The sequence below is a fragment of the Lissotriton vulgaris genome, chromosome 3_1 (genome assembly GCF_964263255.1).
Source record: "Lissotriton vulgaris chromosome 3_1, aLisVul1.2, whole genome shotgun sequence".
Taxonomy (NCBI): domain Eukaryota; kingdom Metazoa; phylum Chordata; class Amphibia; order Caudata; family Salamandridae; genus Lissotriton; species Lissotriton vulgaris.
In genome coordinates, this window is record NC_141689.1 from 1959051883 (window position 1) to 1959068181 (window position 16299).

The 16299-nt window shown below is 39.0% G+C and overlaps 1 protein-coding gene across 3 annotated transcripts in view; it reads right to left on the reverse strand.

Moving 5' to 3' along the window:
- Positions 1-242: 242 nt before the first annotated feature.
- The window catches only part of SCRG1 (stimulator of chondrogenesis 1), a 101271-nt gene continuing 85214 nt past the window's right edge, over positions 243-16299 (reverse strand). For all 3 annotated transcript variants that reach the window (XM_086962441.1, XM_086962440.1, XM_086962438.1), the window contains exon 3: positions 243-1626. In XM_086962441.1, coding sequence (XP_086818567.1) covers positions 1572-1626 — 55 coding nt within the window. In that variant the 3' untranslated portion in view covers positions 243-1571. The remainder of the gene's footprint in view (positions 1627-16299) is intronic.

Consider the following 16299-nt stretch of genomic DNA (forward strand, 5'->3'; position numbering starts at 1 on the left):
CTTGCTCTGTTTGTTGTCTAATTTTTGCTGGAAATAAGCAAGGATATTTTATGTTAACTTTCAAGGACTTAAAAGACTAAATTGTTTAAAACCGGGTCTCTGCATGAAGCGCCAAGATTTATAGAAGAGCTAAACATTTGCCACGTGGCTATCTTTGAGTAAGTGAATAAGCAAACTTTGGAAGGTAATACATCGTTTTAGTGGGAAAAAGAATATGAAAGCACTCACTAAAACAAGACAAATTTGCTTCACAGATTTATTTGAACATGAATAATTATCATAATAATTTGAATATGTATTAAACACAACAATCACATGCGTTTGGACTACTAAAACATATAACTGATCACAGTCATTCATACTTATAGAAAACAAATTTAACAAATTCAAAAGTTTATTGCACAAGGTACATTGAATGGAATGCTGCTTACAAAGTAGCAGCTCTTTTTTATAAATCCCTAAAATTATATGTATAAAATTACTTCATTCATAAGTGTTAAGGTAGGATAGAAAAGACAAGTGAATATAACAAATATCTGTTGCACTATTTTTCGTCTCAGTGCTATAGCTTGTAGATTACTGACCGCTCCAAATGTTTTTATTGTAAGTCACTGAATACTTTAGCATTACTTTATTGTAAATTAGATCCTAACATACCACTCAGCAGAAACTACAAATCACAGGTCAAAACATTTTCTATATTTGAGCACATTTTAGGGAAACTTTCAGTGTCTACATTCAATCTATTGCTTTCATAAGTATAGTTGACATATACAGAGTAGGTAGCCTTTGCTTTATCTTACTTTAGAACTTTGAGAGTCCCTTTCACTGATTTCTCGCACAAGTTCAAAGACAAATTTGTTTATTACAATATAATTTGATAATCAAAAGTTTGATAATGAAATATTTATTTTTGTTGTTTTTCAAATCACTACTTGCCTAGGACTACTTGATAATACACCTGAAAATCAGACTGTAGCTTTACTTTCAATCGTCAACTCTTTTCTTAGGTTTCCTGACCTTAAAAGTGCTTAAAAGGTTTCTATATGTCCCATTTCTAAGATGGCAAAACTGGGTTCAGGAATGCCACACCCTTTTTCCAAAACAATCTGTAATAGCAGCTGAGTTATCAAAATAAAAAGTGCATTTTTAGAAACATTCCCTAAAGGTTCCCTTCTTCAGACCTAGTTTAAACCATTACAATAAAAATTGTTGAGACAACCAAGTCTGGAATAATACAAGGAGATTATGTAATTAACCAACGTTTATGAATATTCGTTTTGTTTCAGTTGTAGGTACCCTTGTCTCTGGTTGAACGCCGAATGTAGAATAGCTGTAGCGTAAATTGGCACAATTATGAGGTAAGGACCATTTTTGCGTAATAAACACTAAGGTACTGAAGTGGGTCCTGCAGAGTTCTCCTTTTGGTATGATCATTATGAGAGAAATACTCTACTTAGAACAATAATATTCTCTCTTTTAGTGATGTAGACTAAAAAGATGGTATCTGTTGGGACACCTCCCTTTGTTGCAGATGGAAAGTTTCTTCCTGTAGCTGATGTCTACCACAATCATTGGCTGTTGCACGGAATCACGAAAGAGATCTTCGGGCCAAAGAAAATGTCCCTTTAAAAGAAACGAATAAAGGAATTAATGGTAAGTGAAGATGGAAAAAAAGTGCCAGAAGCAGATTTTAACGGCAGGCATTTCTACTGTCCAAACAGATTCTTCTAATAAAACAAATCATTTTGGTGTGTTGTTCTTGTGAAAGCATTACTAAGCCAGTAAACGAGTAGTGAATGTATTGTATTGTATTGCATTGATACAGGTATTTATTCGGTCAGGCTGGAAGCGCTTCTCAAGTGTTAAGTGAATATCTACTCCATCTGATGCATAGGAGTTAGACATCTCAGATGCATTTTCCCTATAAGTTTGGAAACCTCTTTTTAGCATCTCTTTCCTAACATTATGTATATTTATAAAGTGTAAGTTTACACCTGTGTATCCTGGTGCTAAATAACCAATGATTATTGTTACCCCATTCAGTGGTATTCATTTTATGCACTTGGGTGTTGAAAGACTGCGTGGGTCAATAGGGATTTGAGACTGTGATCAAAAGTGAGTGCTTTAGTCCCTTGAGCCATCACCCCTGGCATCGTGTTGACTTTTAACTCATACAAGGTTACATCTATTGACCTATGATATGCAATCAAAAATAATCAACAGTTATGCTTCTGAGATGTAACATACAGGTAGAATTTTTTCGAATATATTTTAATTAAGAAAGCATCAAATGAGACGCATTCCACACTCTTTATGTAGACAGAGATCACAGTAACAAAGGTTTCAAGCGCTTTTCATAGAAACTGATAGTGTACCTTAACGTTGTGACAAGAAGTCATTTCTCTGAGATCACTAAAGGGAAACAATAAGCCATTATGAGCCCGAGAGCTCCAATAAAATATAAAGTAATATTCAGATTCTTCCACAATGAACATTCGTGAAATACAACCATTCTCCTTCTTAAGACCATATTTACTGCATCCCAGACAAAAAGACATTGACCCATCGAAGTCCAACTCATTAGAGAAGGGTAAAATAGCCCAATTTAATAGCATTTAATTAAATTTAACAGCATCTAGCTAGGCACATCAGACCCACATATAGAAAGCAACCTCATCAAATGATTAATCTATAAAGGATTTTTAATACAGTTCTATATCAGGTGGGCAGTATTGTCCTTTATTTGCACCTAAAACCACTGGAGATCTTATGTACTACATAAAGTTCCCTTTTTCACAGCTTCTTTGATGTGCAAGAAGTTACGTTAGGTAATTTAGGGTGCACATTTAATGTACATATGTTTTTTCCTAATGGTCCAATCTTTCTCCAGACTAGCAAGTACAATCTTACTTTAAGTTAGCTAGGACTTCAGAGGCAAACCACCTCCCCTGCCTTTCTTTTAATGTTGATGCCCAGATAATGTATGGAGTTACCTTCACACTTTACACCTCAGTCAGCTACATGACTTCTTAAGATAGAGTGGAAGTTTGAAAATCCTATAGTCTTGTTAAGCTGTTAACATGCCAAATGCCCATTATTGTCCACTAAATTATTACATAACCCAGAGCCTCTACTAGATCTATACATTTAAATAATCACAAAATAGCATCATCAGCATAATAAAGAATCTTATTTTCTTAATCCCTGTCCCTTATTCGCGTGTAAATAGCATTGCTTGTGATGTAAACTGCCAAAGGATCAAAATACTATTTTGAATTGCAGAAAGGGCAGTGGAAACCTATTGATGAGTACCACTTGCAGTTAGAGGTCTACAGTAATTAAACCTTTAGTTAGTACTCTCACATATGTATTAGTATATGTTAATGAAATGCAAGATTAAGGAAATCCAACTCTAATCAATGTCCTATCAACAAAAAGACAGTGAACCCTAGTGGAAGCTTTCTCTCATCCAAATAAAGGGTCATCAACAAGTGGAATGAATGAGCGTATACTGGACACATCCTTCTTTGAGCCAACAGACTCTCTATCCAAACAATGATTGTAAATCATGAGACGCTGTGGTCACAGATATGTACCCTTCATTTCTTGTATTGTGGTGTATGTTTTGGGAAGGGGCACAATGTAAATCATTTTTGTCTTCCTACGTGTTTATTTCTGGCCAAATGTTTCAAATGTTTACACGTTGTGTCTCTTTATTCCTACTTTGTTGCACGGAGCGTAGATATACAAATAGTGGTTTGCTTCACACTAGCGCAAGCGAATGTGGAATCTCAACTAAGTTCTAATAGGATTATTGAGCCAATGCATAAGGCCTGTACGATATGCTGGAAAACGCATCATGTGGGAAGGAGAGATGCACGGGAAGGCAAAGAGAGATGAAGTAATAAGGAAGAAGGGCTATGTCGATCATTAATGTGCCAATGCATACTTTTAAATCAGATTTTAGGATATAATTGCATGAACATAATGATATGCTACGGGCACTGCTTCCTTGAAAGGAATATTGCCTTTCAAAAGCTCAACAATTACAATAATCTTTAACAATAGCTTTAGAGCTTGAAGCTGCTTTAGATTAACATGCTGTGCATTAACCTGCCATCTGGTGGTTGGATTCGGAATCAGTATGTAAATGTTTTTAAGGTGTGCCTTAACCAGAGGTGAGTGAAAGCCCACAATGCCCCATCCTACAATTTTTGTTTTTTTCTTACTTCTGTAATGTCTTCTTTTGGCAACAATTCATCTTTCACCTAAGAGGTTAGAGGATCAAATATGAATCTATGGGAGGTTCTAGCAGCAAAACTATTGTTACAGGAAAGTAATCTACTTCTTTTGAAGTGTAAAACTCCTCTAGACTAACATGCTGTGAATTGATCTTGAAGTGGTATCACCCCATGAAGAAGGATCACTGTGAAATGTGGGCAGATGCAAACAGTTGTTGAAGTACATTTTGTCTCTGCTGGCATCTCTTTTTGATGGTGTATCTATAAAATAGTGCTTACAAAATGTGTGTAATGGTCCCTATACACATATCCTGTTAGGAAAATATACCTATGTACACTGTTGAACCCCTTTTTCCCTATAGAATGTGCTTTGGGTTTCCCTTGAAAGCTTTTCTATGTTAATGGTTAATGTAACTGGATATTTTAAAACACTCCCCTTGCTTTTGTTCCTTCTAATACATGTTATTATTGCTTTTATACCATATGCTACAAAGAATTGGTGACTGTTTATTATTGTTTTAGTTTCTTATAGGTAATACATAACTAACAATATGTGCAGAGCTTTTTTGTTGCTTGAATAATGCAGGTAAATTAATAGACTCATGTAGTGAAGCAGTGATACTACTTTGGGTATACAGTTAAGATTAGTACTCATTTTAACACTGTCTTTATGGCTCTACAGTTATGGTTCCTGAATGGTTAAAACTTCAATCTCAGTGGGTGTGGCTAGACACAAGCGAAGATGGCTGCCTGCTGATTCAGCTCCGAATTAGACAATGAAAGCAGTGAATCTATTTTCTACCTACTAAAACTAGCAGATAACAAGGTGTGCCTCATCCCTTTCTTTAACTAAGCAACTAAAACTGTTTTTCAGTGCTGCTGCTAGTTGAAAGACTTTTGCATGAAGCAGCCAGGTGTCTCTTCGGGTCACAACTGACATGTTGTGTTATTTATATCACATGGAGAGCTTGCCCAATATATTTCTGACTTTATTCTTTGAAGCATTTCTGTTTTTCACCTACTTTGTTTGCTTTAGCTATCCACATTAAAAAACTGCTTTTATTAATGTTCTGTCTAATTAAAAGGCAAAATACAGCCAGAGAGAAAATATTGTAATTGTCATAAGCTGTGGACTGAAGGCCATGGGCAGTCCATAAATTTCCAGAAGTGGAAGCCACATTTCTAGCTTCAAATGAAATACAAATTGCAATGATTTGTTACTGAAAACCCAACTAGGAAAGAATGTAATAGTCCGCTCCTGGAGTGACAAGTTGCCTTTTGAAAGGGGTTGCAATCCACATATTTGTTACAGTCGTTCGCATTTTGGCTGGCAAGTGGCAATTTATGGTGTTTTTTGGCAGAAGCATGGCATTTTATTTGTGCGTATGCAAGTAAAATGTCCCAACATTAAACATATTTTTTTAAGTATTACGTTTTTCCTCTTATTTGCCTGTTGTTGCAGCAAGTTTAGAGAATTACAAATGCTCTTTTCATTTTCTGTTGCCACTTCAGTCATCCTTTGTATGAGGGATTATAGTCTTTTATTTTTGCTTACCGATTAACACCTTTTTTCATGTGGATGGCAGAGGCCCGTGAGAGCTGTACATACCAAGTTTCTAGCCATTAATTTCATATTACTTTAGTTCCAAGTGAGATATCTTTTGCCATTAGCAGTCAGTGGTTCACCAAATTCTGAGATTTTTACAAACATTTTGTCAGCCAGTTTTCTGCATGTGGAAAACGAGAAAATTAAAATTTACAAACACTACTTGTTCTTCTTAATCTTCTGGAAATACTTTGAACTTAGAAGCATCTGCCCCTGAAACTAAGGAAGAACCTCATTATGTCAAGCAAAATGCAAATGACCCTTCATTGTTACCAAATTTGGTTCTAGCAGCAAACACTTCCAGCTCGCTTATACCTAAAGTTTCACTAAACCATAGTGACTCTATACATAAGCGGCCTAAAAAAGGATTCTCTTGCACCAATTCAAACACCTTCCCCAGTATCAGTGGAATTACTCCTAGAAGAGATCAAAGCTTTATGACTATGTATTGAAGAAACTAATAAGAGATTACACTGGATGACCAATGGACTCACTTGGAAAAAAGATTGAGCAAATTAGAGGACTCCAATGCAAAGATCAACAAAATGCAGTCGCAAATATCTGTTCTTCAAAAACAAGTTGAGGGTTTGGAAAATCGCAACATGAGGACTAATCTTAGAATTTATGATCTGCCAAAAGGATCAGAAGCGAGTGATCCTATTCAGTATTTTCAAACCATTATATCTAAGGTGTTAGACCTGTCACCATCAGTTTCTTTAAATATTCAAAGAGCAAATAGATTGGGGCATAAACTGAATTTTGCTTCTCCATCTAACAGACCTAGAGGTGTTATTATCTTTTTTCTTGAAAGTACTGACGTATGCAAGGCCATTATGACTGAAAATGCAAAGAAACAAGTTTCATGGTCTGGTCATAACTTGCATTTCTCTCCAGATACTGCTAACGCCACTGCAAAAAGATGAAAGCAATTGTTAGAAATGTGACCAGAACTCAGAGCTCTTAATGCCAGATCTGGTCTTTTTATCCATACCTTTTCAAAGTTAAATATAAAAACAAGACAACAACATATGACAATCCTACTAAACTGAGGTCATTTTTGGATGACTGTAAAGGAGATGATGTGGATACTTATAAAGTTTCTCACTGACTGAAATCTATTTACTAATAGTTGTGTGAATTCTGTTAACTCAAATGTTGATGCAAATGTTTATTTTCTCCTTATTCTTGCAGGTTATTTCAGTCTCAACCTTTGTCCCTGTGCCTTTATGTTCTGTCATACATGGTCACATTCTGATACCTCCTGGAGTGCAGGTATGTCGCCTTCATCATGTGGCCTCACCGCCCCCAACATCTAGATTGGTTTGTAGATGTGTGCCTTTTCTTCTTGCATTTAATGCTTCACTTTATCTTTCATTTTCTTTTCTATCCCCCTTTCTCATCTATTTTCTCAACCTCTCCTTTTCACCTGTATTCTAATTCTACTTTGCTTTCTTCATCAATATCATGAATTCATGATGGATTTGTTTTTATGTATATGTTTGCTCTTTATCAATTCTTTGAAGTGTATCTTTCTAGGTTTTAACTTATTGTTTCGGTATGGTCACGGGATTAGACTCTCTGATTAAAATACAATGAGTTTAGCTCATCTGGCCAATCTTAAAGCAAACATTGCATTACTGTAGGAGAGCCATCTTGTTAAAAAAGAAATGTTGAAGCTTAAAAAGTGTTTGGTGGGCAATGTTTTTTCCTCTGGTAAAAAGAAACGGAGTGATCATTGTATGTGATAAACATCTTGACATCCAACTTATATCTCAAGAGATTGATGATGTGGAAAGATAAGTTGCTTATTAAGAATGTTGTTTTAAATATTTTCAATGTATATGGACCAGGGGTCTCCAACCTTTTCTGTAATAAGAGCTACTTATGTTCAATGAAAATCATGCTGAGCTACTAATATCAGTGTTGTAATAGTGGTCATAACAAACAAAATATTACTTAAGTGGCCACCATGTGCAATTTGCCAGCAGTGATGACCTCAATGCATCAGGCATGTTTTCCAACAGCAATTAAAAAATACTTGGTCAATGTGGAATGCTTCTACATTGGTAATACACAACTGCCATTGCTGCAATGCCCCGGGCCCATGGCAATAATATCAGTAATATGTCTTCCCTACTCAGCATACTTATATCACTCAAATATCAGCATTAAATTTACATTGAAAATGTAATCACTCTTTACCAAACATCCGCTTATGAGTTGTAAAAATCTACACATGTTCATTTTGAATACATGTTTTTCAGTTTTGGTACACATATAATATTACAACCAAACATTGTCTTCAGCTAAATGCTAGGAAAACGGAGATTATGCTCTTCGGCAAGGCCCAAAAACTCTGGACTCTTGATTGGTGGCCCTTGGCACGACACCCACACCTAGATCGGTGGTAAAAAAACTTGTGGGTTCGTTTAAATCAGGCACTCACTATGAAAGAGCAGGTTGGGACAACTGCAGGTACTTGTTTTCACATGCTTAGGGCTTTTTCTTTTCTTCCTCATTCTATGCTCTAGTCATCAGCCTTCTAGATGATTGCAATGCTTTATTGGCTTTCATCAATTAGACAATGATTCATGAACTGCAAATGGTTCAGAACACCACAGCTTGTCTTATAACTAACATACCACCTAGAACACCTTCTTCTCCCCTTCTTTATTTTCTTCATTAGTTGCCAATTCATAAAAGAATCATTTTTAAAATCTGCTGTCTGACACATAAATCCTTAAATGGCAAAGGCCCAAGCTATTTGTCGGCCAAGCTTTTCTCTTATTGGCCAGACAGATCATTATGATCCAAAGCCCTCCTTATTATTCCTCGAATAAGAAAGTCTTGTTCAGGAGGCAGGTCTTTTGCCTATTTAGCCCCTCTGTACTGGAAAAAGCATCTGCTCTACCTACGTCATTGTACAGATCATTTCTAATTTAGGAAATTTCTTAAGACAGACTGTTTATGGCCTAGTTAGCTGAGCCTCTGTTTGTGATGGTGGGCTGCGCTGAGATACCCCTCCCGGAGATTTGTCGAGTTACAAATGAAAATAACATAATATTAATAGACTGGGCTGCACATAGGAGAGCTACTTCCAAGTAGCTAGAGAGCTACTAGTAGTGACACAACACCGTCTATCCGTAGTTGGAGATAGAGAAGGTAAACTTCTGACATGGTTAGAAACAAGAGAAGCAGCATCCATGTGGGCATAAGTCACTGAAATGGATGGTACACCATTTAGAGACAGGCAGGGGGTGGCTGATGCCTTTGCAAAATAATAACACTGGAGGGCCCTGCCTCTGTCGTCGTTGGGAAAGGCTTCCTTATATAAAATGATTGTGTTACCCTGCTTTTTCTATAGTTTACAAAATACTCTATACTTAGTTCCAGCTACATATTTTCGAGCAGTAGAAGTGCTAGTGTGAACGCTTCTATGGGATGGGGGAACCCCACGGATAGCTCTATCAAATTGACACAAAGCTGGTATGATGGGGATATTGATCTCCCAGCGCTCAAACAATATTACTGGGTGGCACAACTCATAATGGTAAAGCTCTGGGTCCTCCTACCACAAGAAGAGCCAGCTTACAGGATGGACAGACACAATATGCGAACCAGGGGTCACCCCAGAGCCCTCTACGGGGGAGGAAGTACCAAACGTCCATACTCACTCTGACCTCGGTAACTGTGAGAATATGACAAATAGCGACGGCTGCACTGGGATAGTGAAATAAAATAACAAGAGCTACTCTGCTGTGGGATTGAAACAGCTCGATCCACTAACGAATCAACCAGGCATTGAGAAATGAGACATTATAGGCATTTTGAAGTTGGGCGACTTGAGGATAGGTTATTAGATGACTTTCTACAGAAAATTCCATATCCCTGACTTACTGTAAGATACTAAATACCTCCTCTAATGTGCTGGAGAAATAAATGGACGGATGACCTGGGGCAACTACATGACCACGAGTGGCAGGTGGTGCTGGCATCTCCTAGGGAGGTAGCAATAAGGTCCAGTTTTAGACTAGTCCAGCTAAAGCTGCTACATAGAACATACTATATGCACATGCTATTGGTTAAGATGGGCAGACTCGACTCAACACAGTGCCCCAGGAGTTGTGGCCATAAAGGTACCTTTTTACATATATGGTGGCAATGCCCAGTGATTCAAACATACCGGGGAGTAGTCATAACCTGTATAATGTTGCTGTGTGGGAAAGACATTAGAGCCTCCCCTCAGTGGTGCCTACTGAACATTTGGGAAACAACTGACCTAACATCCGGGAAGCAATTATGGGTTATGTTGGAAGTTACAAAAAGATGGGGGGCATCTTTGGGACCCACACTGAGTGAATGGAAAGTCGATATGGACTGGTGTATGCAGGCGGACAGGGTGGTGTATGAAAGTAGGGCTGTCCAAATAAGTGGACAAAAATGTGGGGGTCCTGGAATGATAGTAGGGGTATGCTCTGTCTAGAAGTTAATGAGACCCCTCTCCCACCCCCAGATGATAGAAGTCTAAGGATGTAGGGATCTATGCATGTCATTCGGCCCCAAAGACAGCAAGATACAGTTGTGAAATCAAAATGTAAACTGAATGTCATGGCACTTGTAATGTCATGTCCTTCACAATGTGTTGTTGGTTTTGCTAAATACCACTGTCTTGTGTTTTTGATTACAATAAAAAGATTTATTAAAAAAACAAAAAATAACTTTATGGGTTGCCAGAACATGTCCGAGCCAGCATTAAGGCTGAGGTTGTTGAGATGCTGGAGTTGAGGGTAATCGAGCCTTCTGGCAGTCCATGGGCCAGCCCAGTGGTGCTGGTGCCCAAACCTAATCCCCAGTGGGGAAAAAGGAGTTAAGGTTCTGTGTAGATACAGAGGACTTAATGTAGTCACTAAGACTGATGCTCACCCTCTACCTAGAGCTGATGAGCTCATCGAAAGGTTAGAGGCTACTAAGTATCTGAGTACATTTGATTTGACTTCAGGCTACTGGCCGATTGCCCTCACAGAAGGAGCAAAGGAGAGGTCAACATTCTCCCAACCAGAGGGACATTGCCAGTTCAAAGTAATGCCCTTTGGCTTAAAGAATGCCCCTCCCACCTTTCAAAGGTTGCTGAACAGGGTCCTGCCTGGGTTGGAGCAGTTCAGTGCAGCTTATCTGGATAAATAGCTGTGTACTGTTCCACATGGGAGGAGCACTTAAACCACTTGAGGGAAGTGCTTCAGACCATGTAACAGCCAGGCCTTACTATTAAGACCAGTAAGTGTCAAATCGGGCGGATCTCGGTGGTGTATCTCGGCCACCTGGTAGGTGGAGGCGATGTATATCCTCTGCAGGCGACAATTCAAACTATTTTGGATTGGAAAGCTCCTGTTACCCAGACTCAGGTCAGGGCATTCCTTGGACTAACTGGGTACTTTAGAAGGTTTGTTCAGAAGTATCGGACCATTGTGGCTCCCCTGACAGAACTAAATTCTAAGAAAAGGCCCAAGAAAGTGGGTTAGCCGCTGAGTCTCAGAAGGCTTTTGACACTTTGAAATCTGCTATGTGTTCAGCGCCAGTGTTACTGGTCCCTGACTTCTTGAAGGAATTTGTGAGTCAGACAGATGCTTTAGAACAGGGTATTGCAGCAATGTTGGTGCAGGTAAATGAGGAGGGCCTTCATCAGGCAGTTGCCTTTATAAGCAGTTGACTTCTCCTCAGAGAGCAGAGATGGAGTGGTATTAAGAGGGTAGCCTGGGCTGTGGTTTGGTCCCTAAAAAAGCTGAGCCCACTCAGGGCTTGGGAGATCCCAAGCTGTTAAGGTGGTCCAGTTCCCCTACAGACAATGAAGTTTACAATGGGACACAGACCTGGGAATGCCCATGCCAATGCGGATGAACTTTCCAGATTTTTCCACTTTGCTATTGAGGACTACCAGGGTGCAGGTTAGTGAACCATCACCTTTCATTTGAAGGGGGACCTATGTTGCAAAGTCATCTTGTGTGGCATGTACACCTCATTGTTTGCTGAAGGATACTGGTGGTAACTGTCTTGATAGTGCCCTGAGCTCTGTTGACAGGCCAGGCCAGTGCTTTGTTGAAAATACAAGTGAACACACACACAGGCATTAGGGTACACTATGTGTTAGGGTACACCTATAATTGGCATGACCTACCCTATAAGTCCCTAGTGAATAAGAGATTGGAGGGATTGAAACTACATATAAGACCCTAGTACAAAAAAGCGCATGGAAGTGTAGAGGTCAGCAACCTTTGTAGCACTTGCACATGTGTGCTGCTGAGTGCCTGAGGTCATTTTAAAAGCAGTCCTGTTCTTGAAATTGTGTATCAAGGGGGCCTTCTTTTAATATTGGTGAACGTGTCACCATCCACTTAATCTTAATATGCTTCAAATGATTCCTTACACCGTGCCCACTCCAAATGCTTTTTTCCAGGCGTTGCCAAAAATGGTAATGGGGAAAAATGCCTTCCATGCTACCTAACGATCTTGTAGGCATAACTTTCAATACAGTAAATCAGAACTTTCTAGGAATTTAATTTCACAGCACCTGAGTGCACAGTGGTGGCCTTATAACTAATATGTGTATTTCAAATTTGTTATTTGACCCCATAATAGCATTAAGAGTATATATTATTTCACTATTTCTCCATTTCCTGACTCCAGTATGGTAGAATTATTTCGGTTCTACTGGTGTCCCGACTCTGCCTGACTTCAAAATGCAGCTTAGTTCAAATTACACTGCAAAGATTTTCAACTAGAATATGTTTACTGACCTTCATCCTGATCACTGATGATGCGCTGAGTCAATGTATTCTTGTGCTTCTATGGCTCTATATGTGCCTGTAAGGCTGAGCGCACATCTAGCAAACCAGCGGCCCCTTTGTTTGTTGGTTCACCTGATTAAAGCCATCTTGCATATTGCAGGTATCGCACCATAGATTGGTGAGCAGAAGGATTTATTTAAGGAAACTGCTATCTTGAGTATCGGGTGAGCGACTGCCAGCCCCTCCTCTCATCTCTCGCTCCGTCAACCGCCTTCCATGGAATCTTGATTTCAAAGACTCCATGGAAACTGCCGACACAACAAGGAGTTAGCTCATTTTAAAGCAAAACCTCTCAGTCCAGTTTAGCATTTCAGTTGGCCCCTAAGGATGTGCAGATGGTTTTGGATTTTCATACTTGGTTTTTATTTATCCTTTCGCTCAAGGTACTTAATCTCTGTTTTCCAGAAGCTTAGCCATCCTGACGAGGTCGATTTCAATAGATGTGATTGTATCCGTACTGCCTTTTGGACCCTTCTCAGATTGTGTGCAATGACAAATCTGGGAGGGAGTTCACAGTACAATATTCCTTGATTACTGCCTTGATGGAGGAACATTATCCAGGTCTTTTAGGATGTCGAGTCTCATAAGCCACATGTAGCCTCCCATAGGGCGTTGCCGGCTTACTCCCCAGGCAAGGTCCATGTGCGCATGTTCTGAAACAGATTTATCCATTATAAGCGCGGAGTCTAGCTAGATCATTAGGAAGTGAATGATAAATATGTAGTCTGAGTATGTAGAGTAGACATGAGAGAAGAAGTACTAGTCCTACATGTCTGGATTTAAATAATGCCATGCAACTATAAGCCAGAGTTCCGTAATTTTCTTTTGAGGTGTGCCGACATTGCTCCCATGCAATTATATGCATGCTTGCCTCTACCCCTTTCAGAATTCCAAACTAGACTTAAATCATCTTCTACTATAATATCCCATCTTGTTTTGCTTAGCTGTTTGTTAGGAAACTTGTGCAGGAAGGGGTCTTGTGCAGTATTCAGGGCATAGATGTTAAGGAATGTTGTGGTACAGTATCTGAAGTTTAATGTAACTCCCTTATTTGTCTCTGTTGATCTTTGTAGTGCCCTTGCCTATGTGGGCTATGCACAAAATAGATGTATTCTGAATAGGTGGGTTTCTTGTAAAAATATCATGTTGGGTCCCTACTCTAAGAAATAGCTCCCTATCTCTTCTCTTTTGTTTGGTTGGTTCAGGCCCCTTAAGTTTAGGGAGTTAGTTTAAGAGGATGTACCCTCACCACCCATAGGAATTGTTGGTGTGTGGATAATTTCTCTACTCACTTGGACAGCAATTTTGAGAGTTGTTCCTTTGTCTGATCTCTCTGATCTCTCCTCTGATAAAGAAAAATAACAAATAACAGCTAACAGGGCTAAACAAGGTGTCTTATATGGTGTGATTGAGTTTGGGATGCTAACAACCTCTTGCAAAAACAGGTCCTGAGGGAAAGTGCACCTTGTATGGAGGTAGGTAGATGGGAAGTGGCAGCATAAAACAAACACTTATATCATAGGGTCATGTTTAGCACCATTCGGTTCCACTCCTCAGCTTCTCCTGACTGTTCACCCTTTCACAGTATTAGAACAAAGTGTTATACTTTGGGCGTTAGTACCTATACCCCCCCCCCCCCCACCCCATTTGTGATTGGAGATAATGTACACTTTTGCCTCTTCATTATTAACCCACCATCAGGGTCTGGGGCTCTACCATTTAGGCTGGAGCTCCTGTCAGCCTAATATGTCTTCTTGAGTAGTGTCCACATCAATGGTCTCACTAGGGAAATCCAGAAGTGATTATGCTTCTGAGAAAGAACGTATACTTCTTTGTTTTTCTTTTTATTGAAAGATGAGGCTGAAAGAATTATGTGGCATAATTGTCTGTGCTTCATTAGGGTGACCACGGAGAGGTTCTGATACAGCTGGATATGTAGGTGCTTGTAAGTGAGATCACCTTTCTCTCTGGTGACCCTCATGATCGATTAACGTTTTACAAATACATATTTTCACTTGGGACCCAACTCCATTCTAAAGCACAGTCTGGCTGCAATGAATTCCATGATTCACCAGAAAGAAGCTAGTGAAAACTTGGCAACTGCTAGGCTCGGACTGAGAATGTACACTGTGTCGCAGTCAATTCAATTCAATTCAATTAAGCTTTATTCGACTTTAAGTTGCAAAATCATAAAAGCATACAATATTTCAATTATTTACAATGAATATTTAAAAATTTACAATTTAAAAGTAGAATTAAAAATGCCAAATTGCAATATAAAAAATGGAAATGTCCCAAATTTCATCGATGATATCAATCAGCACAGTTCAGCAGTTAAAAAGAAGAATTTACAATTTATAATTTCATTATACTTTTATGGGTACTCTTTGATGAGCTTTCTGTGCGTGTCAAAATATATACAACCGTGTTCGGATCATCCTTTCCATTAAGGTTATTGCAGCTTATAGTACTTAATTGAAACACTTTGTTACAAGGATAAAATGGGAGATTAAAAATAAAAGAAATAACTTAGAGAATTGATAAGCCGAACTCATTTAACAGAAGGGAATCTCAGTAACCCCCAAATCATTCTAAATTATTTCGATGTCGGACAATACATTTCAGAAGGCTGGGAATTATGATAGCAAGTTTTTCTCCCTCCAAAAATTGTAGAAAGAGAAATGCGGGGAGGCATCTTCTAAACCCCATCTGCTTTAACAATGGTAAAAGCCACTTTGTTCTAAACTCACTGTAGAACTTACAGAAAAGAATAGTGTGTATTGTGGACTGGTTGGAAGTACCGTCACACGGACAGGGGGGGAAGATCTTTTACCCAGTTATTTTTCGTTGGAAAGGCAACTAATAGGTGGAAAAAGTTCAACCTAAACCGTATCATAAGAAAGCGTTTGTAGCTAGTAGTGTTATAGGCTAGGTATGGTTGAATGTCAAAAGTAGTTTGAATATCCAAAGTGTGTCTAACCAATGGTTTCATAACCTCACTTGTAAGACGAAGTTCTTCGAGATGGTGAAGACATTTTGCCTGAAAGTCCTTCGTGGTTACCTCACGGACTGAGAGGGGATCATGGTAGAATTTTTCCCATCCTATGTCAACCAAGAACTTTTTCACATATGACAACCATCTGGATCTTTGTACATTCTCCAGGGCCATGCAGTCAGAGATTATCATCTGTGAGAAGGTGGCTTTATCCGACGTCCAAATACGACGCCATAGTAAAAGTAGTTGGATTCTCACTATATCAGACATGTAGGAGAGTCCCAGCTCTGCGTGACATGAAAAAGTGGCTGTACTCTGTAGGGCATCTATTGCTACATGGCCCCAAACACCTGCCCCATACAGTGCCACCGAAAGACATTTGGCTTTGTAGATCTTTGCCAATTCCAAAGGAGGTCTTTTCCCCAATTTCCGCGACAAATTGACAAGTGCTGTGGTAGTTCTAATGAAAAGGAGTTTCCTGGTTTCGGTTGCTGATTTCCAAGTAAGTTTGTTATCGATCATTACTCCTAGATAGGGGTATTTTTGTGTCGTCGCTAGTTTTTCCTGATTTAGATATATATTCCTCATTTTGGTTTTATGTCCAGTCCCCGC